The 16195-nt window shown below is 43.3% G+C and overlaps 1 protein-coding gene across 4 annotated transcripts in view; it reads left to right on the top strand.

Annotated features, from left to right (window-relative positions):
* Positions 1-16195, top strand: part of dmxl1 (Dmx like 1) — a gene marked incomplete at its 3' end in the record, with an annotated part of 327508 nt that overhangs the window by 277947 nt on the left and 33366 nt on the right. For all 4 annotated transcript variants that reach the window (XM_084323717.1, XM_084323718.1, XM_084323720.1 and 1 more), the window contains exons 42-46: positions 571-657; positions 2672-2793; positions 3507-3654; positions 8364-8424; positions 11763-11890. In XM_084323717.1, the coding sequence (XP_084179843.1) occupies positions 571-657; positions 2672-2793; positions 3507-3654; positions 8364-8424; positions 11763-11890 (546 nt within the window). The remainder of the gene's footprint in view (positions 1-570; positions 658-2671; positions 2794-3506; positions 3655-8363; positions 8425-11762; positions 11891-16195) is intronic.

Here is a 16195-nt window from a genome sequence, read left to right on the forward strand (position 1 = left end):
TACAACAGCTTAACCCTATCCTACACGTGCCCCTACAACAGCTTAACCCTATCCTACAGTCAAATCCCCAAATGTCCCGATTTGTGGTGTGTATTCTCAAAGATGACACGCACACACACACGCACTAACACACACACACACACACACACACACACACAAGGCCCTGAAACGAGGCTCTCCCAGGAATATACAGCAAATAACTAATACATTTTTCATGTCGCTCCCTATCATCCCATCCATTGGTAATTTCTGGTCTTATGCGAGACGTGCCATAGCTGTGGATATTGGTTCTTTAGGGTGAAGGGGGGCGGGGTTTCCTGGAGAAATATTATATTATTATGTTTACATTTACCTCATGATAATTCACGTGTGTATGTGTTCGTGTGTTTGTGTGTATGCATGTGTGTGTGTATGTGTTGTGTGTGTCTGTTGTGTGTGTGTCTGTGTCTGTGTTGTATGTGTTCTTGTGTATGTGTTGTGTGTGTGTGTGTTCTTGTGTGTATGTGTTGTGATTGTATGTGTGTTGTGTGTGTGGTGTATGTGTGTTGTGTGTGTGTGATTCCCCTGCAGATCGAGGCTGACCTGGGTTACCCCGGAGGAAAGGCTCGCATCATCCACAAAGAGTCTGACATCATCACAGCCTTCGCCATCAACAAGGTACAGCTCCTTCACACACAGCTCACTGATCCATCAACAAGGTACAGCTCCTTCACACACAGCTCACTGATCCATCAACAAGGTACAGCTCCTTCACACACGGCTCACTGATCCATCAACAAGGTACAGCTCCTTCACACACAGCTCACTGATCCATCAACAAGGTACAGCTCCTTCACACACAGCTCACTGATCCATCAACAAGGTACAGCTCCTTCACACATGGCTCACTGATCCATCAACAAGGTACAGCTCCTTCACACACGGCTCACTGATCCATCAACAAGGTACAGCTCCTTCACACATGGCTCACTGATGCACATTATATTAGATCAGATTACAATGTATTGTCATCATGCAGCTAAACTAGACTAGACTAGACCAGATTAGACTAGATTAGAATAGACTAGACTAAATTAGACTAGACCAGACTAGACTAGGACTAGGTATCCTACCCCCCCCCCCCCCCCCCCCCCACACTGGTGGCTGGTGTCACACTGGTCCTTGCCGCCCTGCAACAGCTCAGCCGTGCTCAGCCAGGCATGCACACGTGGAGTTTATTAATGAATGTGACCTTAAGTTATAATGATCTGTTTTCAGTCCAACCTACTTTTTTGTTGTAAAAGTTTTGTTCCCTGGACGAGCTCTGTTAATGATGATGGCAGTTAGTTAGAGGGTAGTTGTTGGTGTTTGGGGGGTGGGGGGGGGACCACCCCACCCCACCATCACCAGCAGCGATCAAAGAGGAGGCACACCTCGGGTCATCATTAGCTGAAAAGAGCTGGATGACTGCATGTCCACAGGCTGAACGGAGGAGGAGAAACTCTGCTCTCTCTACTCTTCTTCCCTCGCTCTCTGTCCTTCCTCTCACGCGCGCCTGGGCTCTCTCTACTCTTCTTCCCTCGCTCTCTGTCCTTCCTCTCACGCGCCTGGGCTCTCTCTACTCTTCTTCCCTCGCTCTCTGTCCTTCCTCTCACGCGCGCCTGGGCTATCTCTACTCTTCTTCCCTCGCTCTCTGTCCTTCCTCTCACGCGCCTGGGCTCTCTCTACTCTTCTTCCCTCGCTCTCTGTCCTTCCTCTCACGCGCCTGGGCTCTCTCTACATCTATCCTGTGGGATCTTTTCAAAATCTGTCTAGTTCCCTCCCTGCTGTCAGTATGTCTCTCTCTCTGGCCTTCTCTCTCTCTGCTCTTCTCTCTCTCTGCTCTTCTCTCTCTCTGCTCTTCTCTCTCTCTGCTCTTCTCTCTCTGCTCTTCTCTCTCTCTGCTCTTCTCTCTCTCTGCTCTTCTCTCTCTCTGCTCTTCTCTCTCTCTCTGCTCTTCTCTCTCTGCTCTTCTCTCTCTCTCTGCTCTTCTCTCTCTCTGCTCTTCTCTCTCTCTGCTCTTCTCTCTCTGCTCTTCTCTCTCTCTGCTCTTCCTCTCTCTCTGCTCTTCTCTCTCTGCTCTTCTCTCTCTCTGCTCTTCTCTCTCTGCTCTTCTCTCTCTGCTCTTCTCTCTCTCTGCTCTTCTCTCTCTCTGCTCTTCTCTCTCTCTGCTCTTCTCTCTCTCTGCTCTTCTCTCTCTCTGCTCTTCTCTCTCTCTGCTCTTCCCCTCTCTCTGCTCTTCTCTCTCTCTGCTCTTCTCTCTCTCTCTGCTCTTCTCTCTCTCTGCTCTTCCTCTCTCTCTGCTCTCCTTTCTCTCTGCTCTTCTCTCTCTCTGCTCTTCCTCTCTCTCTGCTCTCTCTCTTTCTCTCTCTGCTCTTCTCTCTCTCTGCTCTTCTCTCTCTCCCTCTCTCTCTCTGATCTTCCTCTCTCTCCCTCTATCTCTGCTCTTCTTCCCGTTCTCTCTCTCTGTTTATCTTCTTCTCTCATTCTTTGCATGTATCTCTGTCCCCCCTTCTTTCCCAAACCTGCTTCTTCTTCTTTTGCTGCTTCTTCTTCTTCTGCTTCTCTGTCCTCCAGGCCAATAGGAACTGCTTGGTGACTGAAGACACAACATGTTTATAACGGTCTCCTTGTCTCTCTCTCTGTCCTCCAGGCCAATAGGAACTGCTTGGTGATGGCTTCCACTCATGACATACAGGAACTGGACGTGTCCTCCATCCTGGCCACGCAGATACTCACCTGGATCGACGACGACGTTGAGGCTGAGGCTAAAGGGTGAGGCTCGTTTACTTCTTTCTCTGAAGGTTGAAGTATATTATGTTCTCTCTCTTTATCTCTCCATCCGTCTCTCTCTCTGTCTCTCTCTCTGTCTCCATCCTCTTCTCTGTCTCCATCCTCTTCTCTGTCTCTCCAGCCTCTTCTCTGTCTCTCTCTCTCTCTGTACAGAAATGAACCGATTAAAAAAAAACAATCCGTTTCGACAATGTTGACTGAAAACAAGTCATTGATAAGCGACGACCAGATTAGACACATAGCCATAATTTAAGACATAGTTTATGCGTTCACAACGTTATCATTGAAGTGGGTGCTGCTGGCATTAAACCATGTTTTGAGACGGGGACCCGTGGTTAATGAATATAACTCATCACTTTCGTCAACATAAATAATCCAATAAGGGCACGGTTGGTACGAAAGTGATGGTGACGTCTTGATGGAGCGCCGAGTGCCAAGCGGATGCAGATAGGCTACATCATTTATGATAAATGTTTTATTTTTATTTTTATGATGAGTCATATACTATAATAGTATAATATTAGTGTAGCCTAATCTTTATCTGCAACTGTGAAGAAAAACCCCATTGGTTAAAAATTTTAAATTCGAATGTTGATTTAGAATTCGAATGTCAACATTATGATCGAAGCTTCGAAGCGTTCGGTACAGCCCTAGTGGTGTGGCTCCAGTCTCACGCGGTGTCCTCTCTGTCACAGCTCCGTGGGGGACGACTTCCTGGTGGTCCACGCCCGGGACGACTTCGGCTCGCTCCACGGCAGCACGCCCTACACCCACAGCAGCCCCGGCACGCCCATCAACATGCCCTGGCTGGGCGGCCTGCAGACCGGCAGGGGGGCGTCCGTGGTGAGTAGGGCTTTGACCTGACTAGGCACAGCGGGCCTGGCTCAGTAGGGTTTTAACTAGGCACAGCGGGTCTGGCTCAGTAGGGTTTTAACTAGGCACAGCGGGTCTGGCTCAGTAGGGTTTTAACTAGGCACAGCGGGTCTGGCTCAGTAGGGTTTTAACTAGGCACAGTGGGTCTGGCTCAGTAGGGTTTTAACTAGGCACAGCGGGTCTGGCTCAGTAGGGTTTTAACTAGGCACAGTGGGTCTGGCTCAGTAGGGTTTTAACTAGGCACAGTGGGTCTGGCTCAGTAGGGTTTTAACTAGGCACAGTGGGTCTGGCTCAGTAGGGTTTTAACTAGGCACAGCGGGTCTGGCTCAGTAGGGTTTTAACTAGGCACAGCGGGTCTGGCTCAGTAGGGTTTTAACTAGGCACAGTGGGTCTGGCTCAGTAGGGTTTTAACTAGGCACAGCGGGTCTGGCTCAGTAGGGTTTTAACTAGGCACAGTGGGTCTGGCTCAGTAGGGTTTTAACTAGGCACAGCGGGTCTGGCTCAGTAGGGTTTTAACTAGCTGGACTGGCTCAGTAGGGTTTTAACTAGGCACAGTGGGTCTGGCTCAGTAGAGTTTTAACTAGGCACAGCGGGTCTGGCTCAGTAGGGTTTTAACTAGCTGGCCTGGCTCAGTAGGGTTTTAACTAGGCACAGTGGGTCTGGCTCAGTAGGGTTTTAACTAGGCACAGTGGGTCTGGCTCAGTAGGGTTTTAACTAGCTGGCCTGGCTCAGTAGGGTTTTAACTAGGCACAGTGGGTCTGGCTCAGTAGGGTTTTAACTAGGCACAGCGGGTCTGGCTCAGTAGGGTTTTAACTAGGCACAGTGGGTCTGGCTCAGTAGGGTTTTAACTAGGCACAGTGGGTCTGGCTCAGTAGGGTTTTAACTAGGCACAGTGGGTCTGGCTCAGTAGGGTTTTAACTAGGCACAGCGGGTCTGGCTCAGTAGGGTTTTAACTAGGCACAGCGGGTCTGGCTCAGTAGGGTTTTAACTAGGCACAGCGGGTCTGGCTCAGTAGGGTTTTAACTAGGCACAGTGGGTCTGGCTCAGTAGGGTTTTAACTAGGCACAGCGGGTCTGGCTCAGTAGGGTTTTAACTAGGCACAGTGGGTCTGGCTCAGTAGGGTTTTAACTAGGCACAGCGGGTCTGGCTCAGTAGGGTTTTAACTAGGCACAGCGGGTCTGGCTCAGTAGGGTTTTAACTAGCTGGCCTGGCTCAGTAGGGTTTTAACTAGGCACAGCGGGTCTGGCTCAGTAGGGTTTTAACTAGGCACAGTGGGTCTGGCTCAGTAGGGTTTTAACTAGGCACAGCGGGTCTGGCTCAGTAGGGTTTTAACTAGGCACAGTGGGTCTGGCTCAGTAGGGTTTTAACTAGGCACAGCGGGTCTGGCTCAGTAGGGTTTTAACTAGGCACAGCGGGTCTGGCTCAGTAGGGCTTTAACTAGGCACAGTGGGTCTGGCTCAGTAGGGTTTTAACTAGGCACAGCGGGTCTGGCTCAGTAGGGTTTTAACTAGCTGGCCTGGCTCAGTAGGGTTTTAACTAGGCACAGTGGGTCTGGCTCAGTAGGGTTTTAACTAGGCACAGTGGGTCTGGCTCAGTAGGGTTTTAACTAGGCACAGCGGGTCTGGCTCAGTAGGGTTTTAACTAGCTGGCCTGGCTCAGTAGGGTTTTAACTAGGCACAGTGGGTCTGGCTCAGTAGGGTTTTAACTAGGCACAGTGGGTCTGGCTCAGTAGGGTTTTAACTAGCTGGCCTGGCTCAGTAGGGTTTTAACTAGGCACAGTGGGTCTGGCTCAGTAGGGTTTTAACTAGGCACAGTGGGTCTGGCTCAGTAGGGTTTTAACTAGGCACAGCGGGTCTGGCTCAGTAGGGTTTTAACTAGGCACAGCGGGTCTGGCTCAGTAGGGTTTTAACTAGGCACAGTGGGTCTGGCTCAGTAGGGTTTTAACTAGGCACAGTGGGTCTGGCTCAGTAGGGTTTTAACTAGGCACAGTGGGGCTGGCTCAGTAGGGTTTTAACTAGGCACAGCGGGTCTGGCTCAGTAGGGTTTTAACTAGGCACAGCGGGTCTGGCTCAGTAGGGTTTTAACTAGGCACAGTGGGTCTGGCTCAGTAGGGTTTTAACTAGGCACAGTGGGTCTGGCTCAGTAGGGTTTTAACTAGGCACAGTGGGTCTGGCTCAGTAGGGTTTTAACTAGGCACAGTGGGTCTGGCTCAGTAGGGTTTTAACTAGGCACATTAGAGTTTTGACCTGACTTGGCTCAGTAGGGTTTTGACCTGACTTGGCTCAGTAGAGTTTTGACCTGACTTGGCTCAGTAGGGTTTTGACCTGACTTGGCTCAGTAGGGTTTTGACCTGACTTGGCTCAGTAGGGTTTTGACCTGACTTGGCTCAGTAGGGTTTTGACCTGACTTGGCTCAGTAGGGTTTTGACCTGACTTGGCTCAGTAGGGTTTTGACCTGACTTGGCTCAGTAGGGTTTTGACCTGACTTGGCTCAGTAGGGTTTTGACCTGACTTGGCTCAGTAGGGTTTTGACCTGACTTGGCTCAGTAGGGTTTTGACCTGACTTGGCTCAGTAGGGTTTTGACCTGACTTGGCTCAGTAGAGTTTTGACCTGACTTGGCTCAGTAGAGTTTTGACCTGACTTGGCTCAGTAGGGTTTTGACCTGACTTGGCTCAGTAGGGTTTTGACCTGACTTGGCTCAGTAGGGTTTTGACCTGACTTGGCTCAGTAGGGTTTTGACCTGACTTGGCTCAGTAGAGTTTTGACCTGACTTGGCTCAGTAGAGTTTTGACCTGACTTGGCTCAGTAGAGTTTTGACCTGACTTGGCTCAGTAGAGTTTTGACCTGACTTGGCTCAGTAGAGTTTTGACCTGACTTGGCTCAGTAGGGTTTTGACCTGACTTGGCTCAGTAGAGTTTTGACCTGACTTGGCTCAGTAGGGTTTTGACCTGACTTGGCTCAGTAGGGTTTTGACCTGACTTGGCTCAGTAGAGTTTTGACCTGGCTCAGTTCAGATTCTTATTGTAAATTGTGTCATGTTTCTAATGAAGGCAGGGCGGTTCTCTCCCGCAGCCTAGGAAGATAAAAGAGTTATTAAACCAGAGACTATTAATGAGTTTATATAATGAGACAGCGGCAGTTCTGAATGGAGACATCTGAACCGAAACTACTCACTTACGAAGCAAACGTATTCAGAGAAAATAATTGTAAGATTCCCGCTCCTCTCCGGCAGAGTGTCCTTGAGCAAGCCACCTAACCTCCTAACTGCTCTTCTGATGAGCAGGTTGGCACCTTGCCGTCGGTGTGAGAATGTCTGAGTGAATGGGTGAGTGAATGGGTGAGTGAATGGGTGAGTGAATGGGTGAGTGAATGGGTGAGTGAATGGGTGAGTGAATGGGTGAGTGAATGGGTGAATGAGGCATAAGTTGTAAAGCGCTTTGGATAAAAGCGCTGTTATATAAATGCCGTCCATTTGAGGTTATTTTTTGTTGAGTAAAATTATAATTTACTGCATCTCGAGGTGAAATGTGAGTTTTAAAGATGTATGAAATAAATCACGGTCAAAAATAAAAAATAATTAATAATACTTGAAATCACGTTGAGTGGTTGCTATGGTAACTAAGGACTCTGTACCTGGTGGTGCACGCGTAGAAGCTTTTCTAAGTGAAAATATTTTCTGACCAGATTTACAGCTAAATGCTGTAAACAACAGAGTTACTGATCAACAGGAAAGAAAAATGCTCTAAAAGGAACCAGAGCTTTGTTTGTGTCTTATTTATGATGTTAGTACAGAACGCATGTATGTCTGCAGCTTGAGCCTCTTCTATTATGTTATCACTAGTGATGCACCGATGTGAAAATTGTGGCCGATACCGATAACCGATATTAATATTGCTGTTCTGGCCGATACCAATATTTACCGATGTCGATATCTGTATAGAAGATACCGATGTGTAAAAAAAACTGCCATATCGGCCGATATTATATCGGCGGCCGATATATCGTGCATCACTAGTTATCACAGCCAACCAGATTTTGCCTGCTAAGAATCATTATATCACATTATAACTAGGGATGCACCGATCCGACTTTTTCAGTCCCGATACCTGGGCTTTGGGTATCGGCCGATACCGAGTACCGATCCGATACCCATTGTTCAATTAATAAACTGTATGCCTCACTGTGTGGAAGAGACTGGGATCATTCTTTTGCGCAAGGCAACATCAGGCTTGACTTAAAACATTACTTCCCTAACTTGGTGAAACAAAATGTAACAAATGAACACATAGATATAAATAAAAATATTAAAAAAAATATATGAAATCGGATCGGTGCATCCCTAATTATAACACATTCCCATAAAAAATTATATCAGATCAGGTTTGATTACACTCGTCACTTATATTCAGAAAAGAGAAACAGATTGTGATTAGTTGTTTTCAGAAAAGAGGATTTGTGATTGATTGTTGGTCCCAGAGTGGGTTTTCTACCCCCTTAACCTCTCTTCTGCCCGGATACAGTGCTAGGTGGTGTGCGTAGGAAGGTCTTGGCAAGACTAGTAACTACCAAGTATCATCATATTGCGTGTTCTCTAAGGTCTCTCTAAGATCATTCAATCCTACACCATTTTCTTTTAACAGTAGCTTAATTTCTAATTCCTCTGCTCTTCCCCCATCCAGCTGATCAAGAGGAACATCAACAATGTCAGGAGGATGACCTCTCACCCCACCCTGCCTTACTGTAAGTAGCTCAGGAGGATGACCTCTAAGGCCTAGCATAACCTTTGTCATCATGTTACCTAATGACCCTAACTGTTGTATATGTATATATCTCTATACTTGTATATGTAATATGTAATGTATATATGGTTTTCACGGTGCGGTCTCTGTGAATGTGAACGTCAGGTTGTTTCATAGTTATTGCTGCTGGAGCTGTTGGAAGAAATAATGCATGTTCTGTCACCATAGCAATGCCAATCATTGCAACGCGGGCTGTGAGTTCAGCGCTCCTTCACCCACGCCCCTGTTACACTGTTTATAAACCAAACCCTTAACCTCACTGTTTATAAACCTAACCCTTAAACCCTCCGAGAGTCTGGGTGATTTTCACCCCCCCTTTCTGGGGACTTTCTGGGGATTTTCACATTTTATTTTATTTTTTACATAATATGAAACTACAGGTTCACTACCTTCAAAATAAGCCATAACTTGTCAAATTTGAGCCGATACTTCAATCAATGTCCTATGAAACATTCTGGTAACACTCTAACCAAATCTTAGATCAGGGCTTTGAAAGAATGAAAGACAATTCAGCCATTTGATGAAAGACTACACTCCCAGAATTCAATCTAATCAATGTCGCTTCACACCAATTCACACCTGGTAACAAATGCCCAGCTTCCAGTCTGAGGCCTTTGTTATTCCAATGACTGTCTTGTGACCCAAGAGGCCCAGAGAGAGTTGTTGATAAAGCTAGTGTGACACACACACACACACAGCCAGCATGTAGGCGTTATTTATTTCTAGCGTCATGTGCTAGAACATCAATGTGGGATGTGATGGTGTGTGAGGTCTCTACAGGATGTGATGGTGTGAGAGTAGGACTGAGCCCAAACTTTCGAACGTTCGGACCTTCGTTCGTTATGTTGGCATTCGAATTCTAAATCAACATTTGAATTTTTTATTAAAAGATTATATTTGTGTCTATTCATTCTGTTTAAACCAATGGGGTTTTTCTTCACAGTTGCAGATAAAGATTAGGCTATACTAATATTATAGTATTAAAACTGATATTATTCATTAAAGAAAGTTGATTTAATGAAAAAAAAACTCATTTAATCAGATTAATCACTTTATTCAAATTGAGGATTTAGTTATAAAAGAAATAAAAAAAAAACGATTTATTTTGAAGAATATATATATATTTTTATTAAAAACGAAGGTTTGAACATCCGTTCAAAAAACCCTGACAAAGTTTGAATCCCAAAAACAGTCTTCGGGGACAGCTCTAGTGTGAGATGTCTCTATAGGATGTGATGGTGTGAGAGGTCTCTCTCTACAGGATGTGATGGTGTGAGAGGTCTCTCTACAGCAGTGGTTCTCAAACTACGGGTTGCGACCCAAAGTGGGGTTGCGGGTAGGTGACAGTGGGGTCGCACATTGGCAAAAAAAAATCTGATCAAGTTTTCCACCCGGCAGCTGTGTGTATTTGCCATGTCTCGCGACTCTCGCCTCTTCATCAATGGAGGCCGACACACGTATTCCAATACACATCTCACTACACACCCTGCGCATTTATAATCGCGGGAGGGGGTCTGGTCTTTTGTGTGTAACCCAGACTCGCAATTGATAGGTTTGTTGTCAGAAGCGGTGCTGGTTGGCTGCGATGAAATGGGCTCTGCCTCTGTTCTCGAGGCAGAGTATTCGCCTTTGTTAACTCGGAGAAGAAGCGTGGATTTTCCTTGCAGACAAAAATAACACATTGGCAGAGAAATGTGCTGATAATGCGCTGGTAACTCCGTTAGTGGCACTCCAGGATAATCAGCGGAGATTTGGCGGTATTTACTCAGCTTGATGGCTTTTTGTAGGAACAGAATGCAGCCAGGAGGCGCTCAATGATCTTTTGTGTGACAAGCTACTGAAAGTCAAGTTCACAGGACAGGCCCTCGCAAAGTTCTGGATATCAGTCCGGAACGAGTACCCAGTGTTGTGTAAAGCTGCGCTGAGAAAGCGTGTCCCCTTCGCATCAACATACCTCTGAGGGCGGATTTTCAGAGCAGAAGCGGATCTCTGCCAAAGCGCACGTGAGCGCATTTTCTTTTCATGTTCTGGCAACATATTTTGGCTAAATATGCCTAGTTTTATAAATGTGTATACAGAAACATTTCCATTGCTTTTGTTGATAATATTCATTAATTGAATTGATAACATAGTGCTGTAATTTCATTTTCTAAACAACGTGTGATTTTATTTTGATATTCCTTATTTCCACGTTGAAATGATGCAATACATTAAGTGTGGGGTCGCCAAAAAAAATCCTAAATAAAATGGGGTTGTGGTATAAAAAAGTTTGAGAACCCCTGCTCTACAGGATGTGATGGTGTGAGGTCTCTACTAGAGCTGTCCCCGAAGCCTGTTTTTGGGATTCGAACTTCGTCAGGGTTTTTCGAATGGACGTTTAAACCTTCGTTTTTCATTAAAAATAAAATTCAAAATAATATTTTTTTTATATATATCTTTTTTTAAATAAATATCCTCAAACTAAATCCTCAATTTGGGCGGTCGGGTGGCGTAGCGGAGATTGCGCTCGTCACCAATGCAAGAGGTTGCGGTCTCGACTCCCGGAGTCAGCATTGCCCTGCGGCTTGGGCCGGTCGTCATACTAACTCGTTTGGCTGAGTTAGGGGGAGGGAAGCCGTGGGTGGGAATCTGGCGTTGTGGACAGCGACGCCTACAGGTCAGGTCTGGGCGCCTGCTCAGCGAAAGGCAGGAAGTGGTGAAGGCAGCGTGACCTCCCACGCATTACACTTCACCAATGAGTCCTCGCTGCCAGGTGAAAAAGAGAGCCACTGGCTGTCTCCACATGTGTCGGAGGAAGCATGTGGTAGACTTCAGGGTTCCCTTGTACCGACCAGTAGGAGGAACATGCGCACAACAACCAGGTAGGGGAGGGGGCAATTGGCATAACGACTAAATTGGGATGGGGAGAAAAATCTATAAATCAGGCGGAGAAAAATAGGATAAACATTTTTTAAAATGACTAAATCCTCAATTTGAATAAAGTGATTAATCTGATTAAATTAGTTTAATTTTTTGTTTTATTAAATCAACTTTCTGAATATAACTCATCAGTTTTTAATACTATAATATTAGTGTAGCCTAATCTTTATCTGCAACTGTGAAGAAAAACCCCATTGGTTTAAATGAATAGACACATGAAATAAATATACCGGTATATAAATAAATAAAAAACGAATATTGATTTAGAATTCGAATGCCAACGTAACGAACGAAGGTCCGAACGTTTGGGCTCAGCCCTAGTCTCTACAGGATGTGATGGTACCGCTGTGTGTGTTGCAGACCTGACGGGGGCGCAGGACGGCAGCGTGAGGATGTTTGAGTGGGGTCACTCCCAGCAGATCATCTGCCTCAGGAGCCCCGGCAACTCGAGAGTCACCAGGATACGCTTCAACCACCAGGGGAACAAGGTAACATACATATACAGTCATCAAGATACGCTTCAACCACCAGGGCAACAAGGTAACATATATATATATATACATATACAGTCATCAAGATACGCTTCAACCACCAGGGCAACAAGGTAACATATATATATATATACATATACAGTCATCAAGATACGCTTCAACCACCAGGGCAACAAGGTAACATATATATATATATACACATATACAGTCATCAAGAATACGCTTCAACCACCAGGGCAACAAGGTAACATATATATATATATATATATATATATATATATATATATACATATACAGTCATCAAGATACGCTTCAACCACCAGGGCAACAAGGTAACATAGATATATACATATACAGTCATCAAGATACGCTTCAACCACTAGTGAAACAAGGTAACATAGATATACTGTATACATATACAGTCATCAAGATACGCTTCAACCACCAGGGGAACAAGGTAACATACATATACAGTCATCAAGATACGCTTCAACCACCAGGGCAACAAGGTAACATATATATATATATATACATATACAGTCATCAAGATACGCTTCAACCACCAGGGCAACAAGGTAACATATATATATATATACATATACAGTCATCAAGATACGCTTCAACCACCAGGGCAACAAGGTAACATATATATATATATACACATATACAGTCATCAAGAATACGCTTCAACCACCAGGGCAACAAGGTAACATATATATATATATATATATATATACATATACAGTCATCAAGATACGCTTCAACCACCAGGGCAACAAGGTAACATAGATATATACATATACAGTCATCAAGATACGCTTCAACCACTAGTGAAACAAGGTAACATAGATATACTGTATACATATACAGTCATCAAGATACGCTTCAACCACCAGGGCAACAAGGTAACATATATATATATATACATATACAGTCATAAAGATACGCTTCAACCACCAGGGGAACAAGGTAACATAGATATATACAGTCATCAAGATACGCTTCAACCACTAGGGGAACAAGGTAACATAGATATATACATATACAGTCATCAAGATACGCTTCAACCACCAGGGCAACAAGGTAACATAGATATATACATATACAGTCATCAAGATACGCTTCAACCACCAGGGCAACAAGGTAACATATATATATATATACATATACAGTCATCAAGATACGCTTCAACCACCAGGGCAACAAGGTAACATAGATATATATATACATATACAGTCATCAAGATACGCTTCAACCACCAGGGCAACAAGGTAACATATATATATATATATATATATACATATACAGTCATCAAGATACGCTTCAACCACTAGTGAAACAAGGTAACATAGATATACCGTATACATATACAGTCATCAAGATACGCTTCAACCACCAGGGCAACAAGGTAACATATATATATATATACATATACAGTCATAAAGATACGCTTCAACCACCAGGGGAACAAGGTAACATAGATATATACAGTCATCAAGATACGCTTCAACCACTAGGGGAACAAGGTAACATAGATATATACATATACAGTCATCAAGATACGCTTCAACCACCAGGGCAACAAGGTAACATATATATATACATAATTATACAGTCATCAAGATACGCTTCAACCACCAGGGGAACAAGGTAACATATATATATATATACAGTCATCAAGATACGCTTCAACCACCAGGGGAACAAGGTAACATATGTACTGTATATATATAATTACCGTACTTTTCGCACTATAAGCCGCACCTGACTATAAGCCGCAGCAGCTAAATTGAATGATGTGTACATATATAAGCCGCACCTGACTATAAGCCGCAGCAGCTAAATTGAATGATGTGTACTAGGGATGCTCGATATTGGCTTTTTTACCGATACCGATATTCCGATATTGTCCAACTCTTAATTTCCGATACCGATATCAACCGATATCAACCGATACCGATATATGCAGGGTTTCCCACCCCAAAAAAACGGAATAATTTCAGGTAACTAATAATTTCACTGGATATATATAACAAATATTGATATTGTTTTTTTCTTTTTTTAAACCGATACCGATATTTTCCGATATCACATTTTACTACCGATATCGGCCGATAATATCGGTCGGCCGATAATATCGGACATCCCTAATGTGTACATATATAAGCCGCACTGGACTATAAGCCGCAGGTGTTTTAATGTTTAATTACCATATGTAAGGGTTCGTGCACAGAGGGGATTGTCACAATACTGTCAGACAAATAACAAGAATTAACTCATTTACAAGTTGTATTAAGTTTAGCAAATAAGGGAACAGATAAATAACATTTCAATGCAGTAAAAAAACATATATATATATATATATATATATATATATATACATATACAGTCATCAAGATACGCCCCCCCCCCCCCCCCCCCCCCCCAAAAACTGAATAATTTCAGGTAATTAACATTACATATCTCTTGTCGTGTAACATTACATATCTCTTGTCGTGTAATTAACACAACATTATACATACTTTGACAATAAATAAAATAATAATTTGTTCTTACTTGCTTGCCTGGGTAAATAAAGGTTAAATAAATGTAAAAAAAAAATTGAAAATCTTTGAAAACCGATACTGATATTTTCCGATATCACATTTCTATGCCAATATCGGCCGATAATATCGGACATCCCTAATATTTACACATATATACATATACAGTCATCAAGATACGCTTCAACCACCAGGGAAACAAGGTAACATAGATATGTACTGTATATATATATTTACACGTATATACATATACAGTCATCAAGATACGCTTCAACCACCAGGGCAACAAGGTAACATATATATGTACTGTATATATATATTTACACATATATACATATACAGTCATCAAGATACGCTTAAACCACCAGGGCAACAAGGTAACATAGATATGTACTGTATATATATTTACTAGGGCTGTCAGTTTATCGCGTTAATTAGATGAATTAATTAAACAGCAAATTATCGCGTTATGAAAATTAACGCAAAATTAATTTACAAAAAAGTATTATTATTATATATATATTTTTTTATCTCATTCATTCCATAAGAGAATACACATTAAAAAAATAATTGAAATGGTCCATTTGCATGTTCCTGGTATCCGATTCTAGGGACATCTATGGATCTCAGGGAATGTATTCCCAGTGTCAGAAATACTGTGTATGTTACTAGTAACTTGTAATGAACCAAATGAGAATATCAATTACATTTTTAATTTTAATTTTTTATAACACCATGCTAAAATGTACCAGACCTGAAAAATCTAAGCAAATGAATGGAAGATGATTAAACGGAAGGTTTTGTAGATACAGTACTGAATTCTGCCATCCGGACACATGCTATTTGAAATATGATTATAGAATATAAAATGCGATTAATTAGATTAATTCATTACAAATCCTGTAATTAATTAGATAAATTATTTTAATCGCCTGACGGCACTAATATTTACACGCATATACAGTCATCAAGATACGCTTCAACCACCAGGGCAACAATGTAACACACAGACACACACACACGTTGTTCCTCCACCGAGTGATTAACGTGTTTTGAAGTCAGCCTCTCTTAGCTAATTCTGTCTCTAAGCTACAGTAAGGACTTTTCTGTCTGTTAAACACTTTGTGATTTGCCTCATATATTATCTGGTTTAAAAAAAAAAGGGAAAAAAAGATTTGGGACCCGAAGGCACTTATTTTTGCTTATGTAATGTGCATCCATTTCTGAGGCTGTCTGAGTTTTCAGTGTAGATAAATCAAACGCTCAGAGTTAACCATGTCTCCCGGAGGAGGGAGGGAGGCAGGGAGGGAGGGAGAGAGGCTCCTCCTATGGTAGCTACTGGTACTGAGGGAGGGAGGGATGGAGGGAGAGGCTCCTCCTATGGTAGCTACTGGTACTGAGGGAGGGAGAGACTCCTCCTATGGTAGCTACTGGTACTGAGGGAGGGAGAGGCTTCTCCTATGGTAGCTACTGGTATGACTCGTCTGTCAGTCCGGGTCAAAGGAGTTGAACAGGCTTCAGACTTTGGGAATAACTAAGACATAAGTGTTTGATTTGAATGAAATAAGCGATGTCTCCATTTACATTTCTTTTCCCGTTGCATTCTCTGTACTTTTGGGGGCTGGGTGTTACAGCTTAGTACAATGAAAAATGTATAAACGGATGTGAAATGAAACTGAAAACACCAAACTATATAAAACAGTAAAAAGAGAGGATAGGAGACCCATCATACTAACTTAGTATGTGAATGAAGTGTGAC

The sequence above is a fragment of the Notolepis coatsorum genome (genome assembly GCF_963971535.1).
Source record: "Notolepis coatsorum genome assembly, chromosome: 10".
NCBI lineage: Eukaryota > Metazoa > Chordata > Actinopteri > Aulopiformes > Paralepididae > Notolepis > Notolepis coatsorum.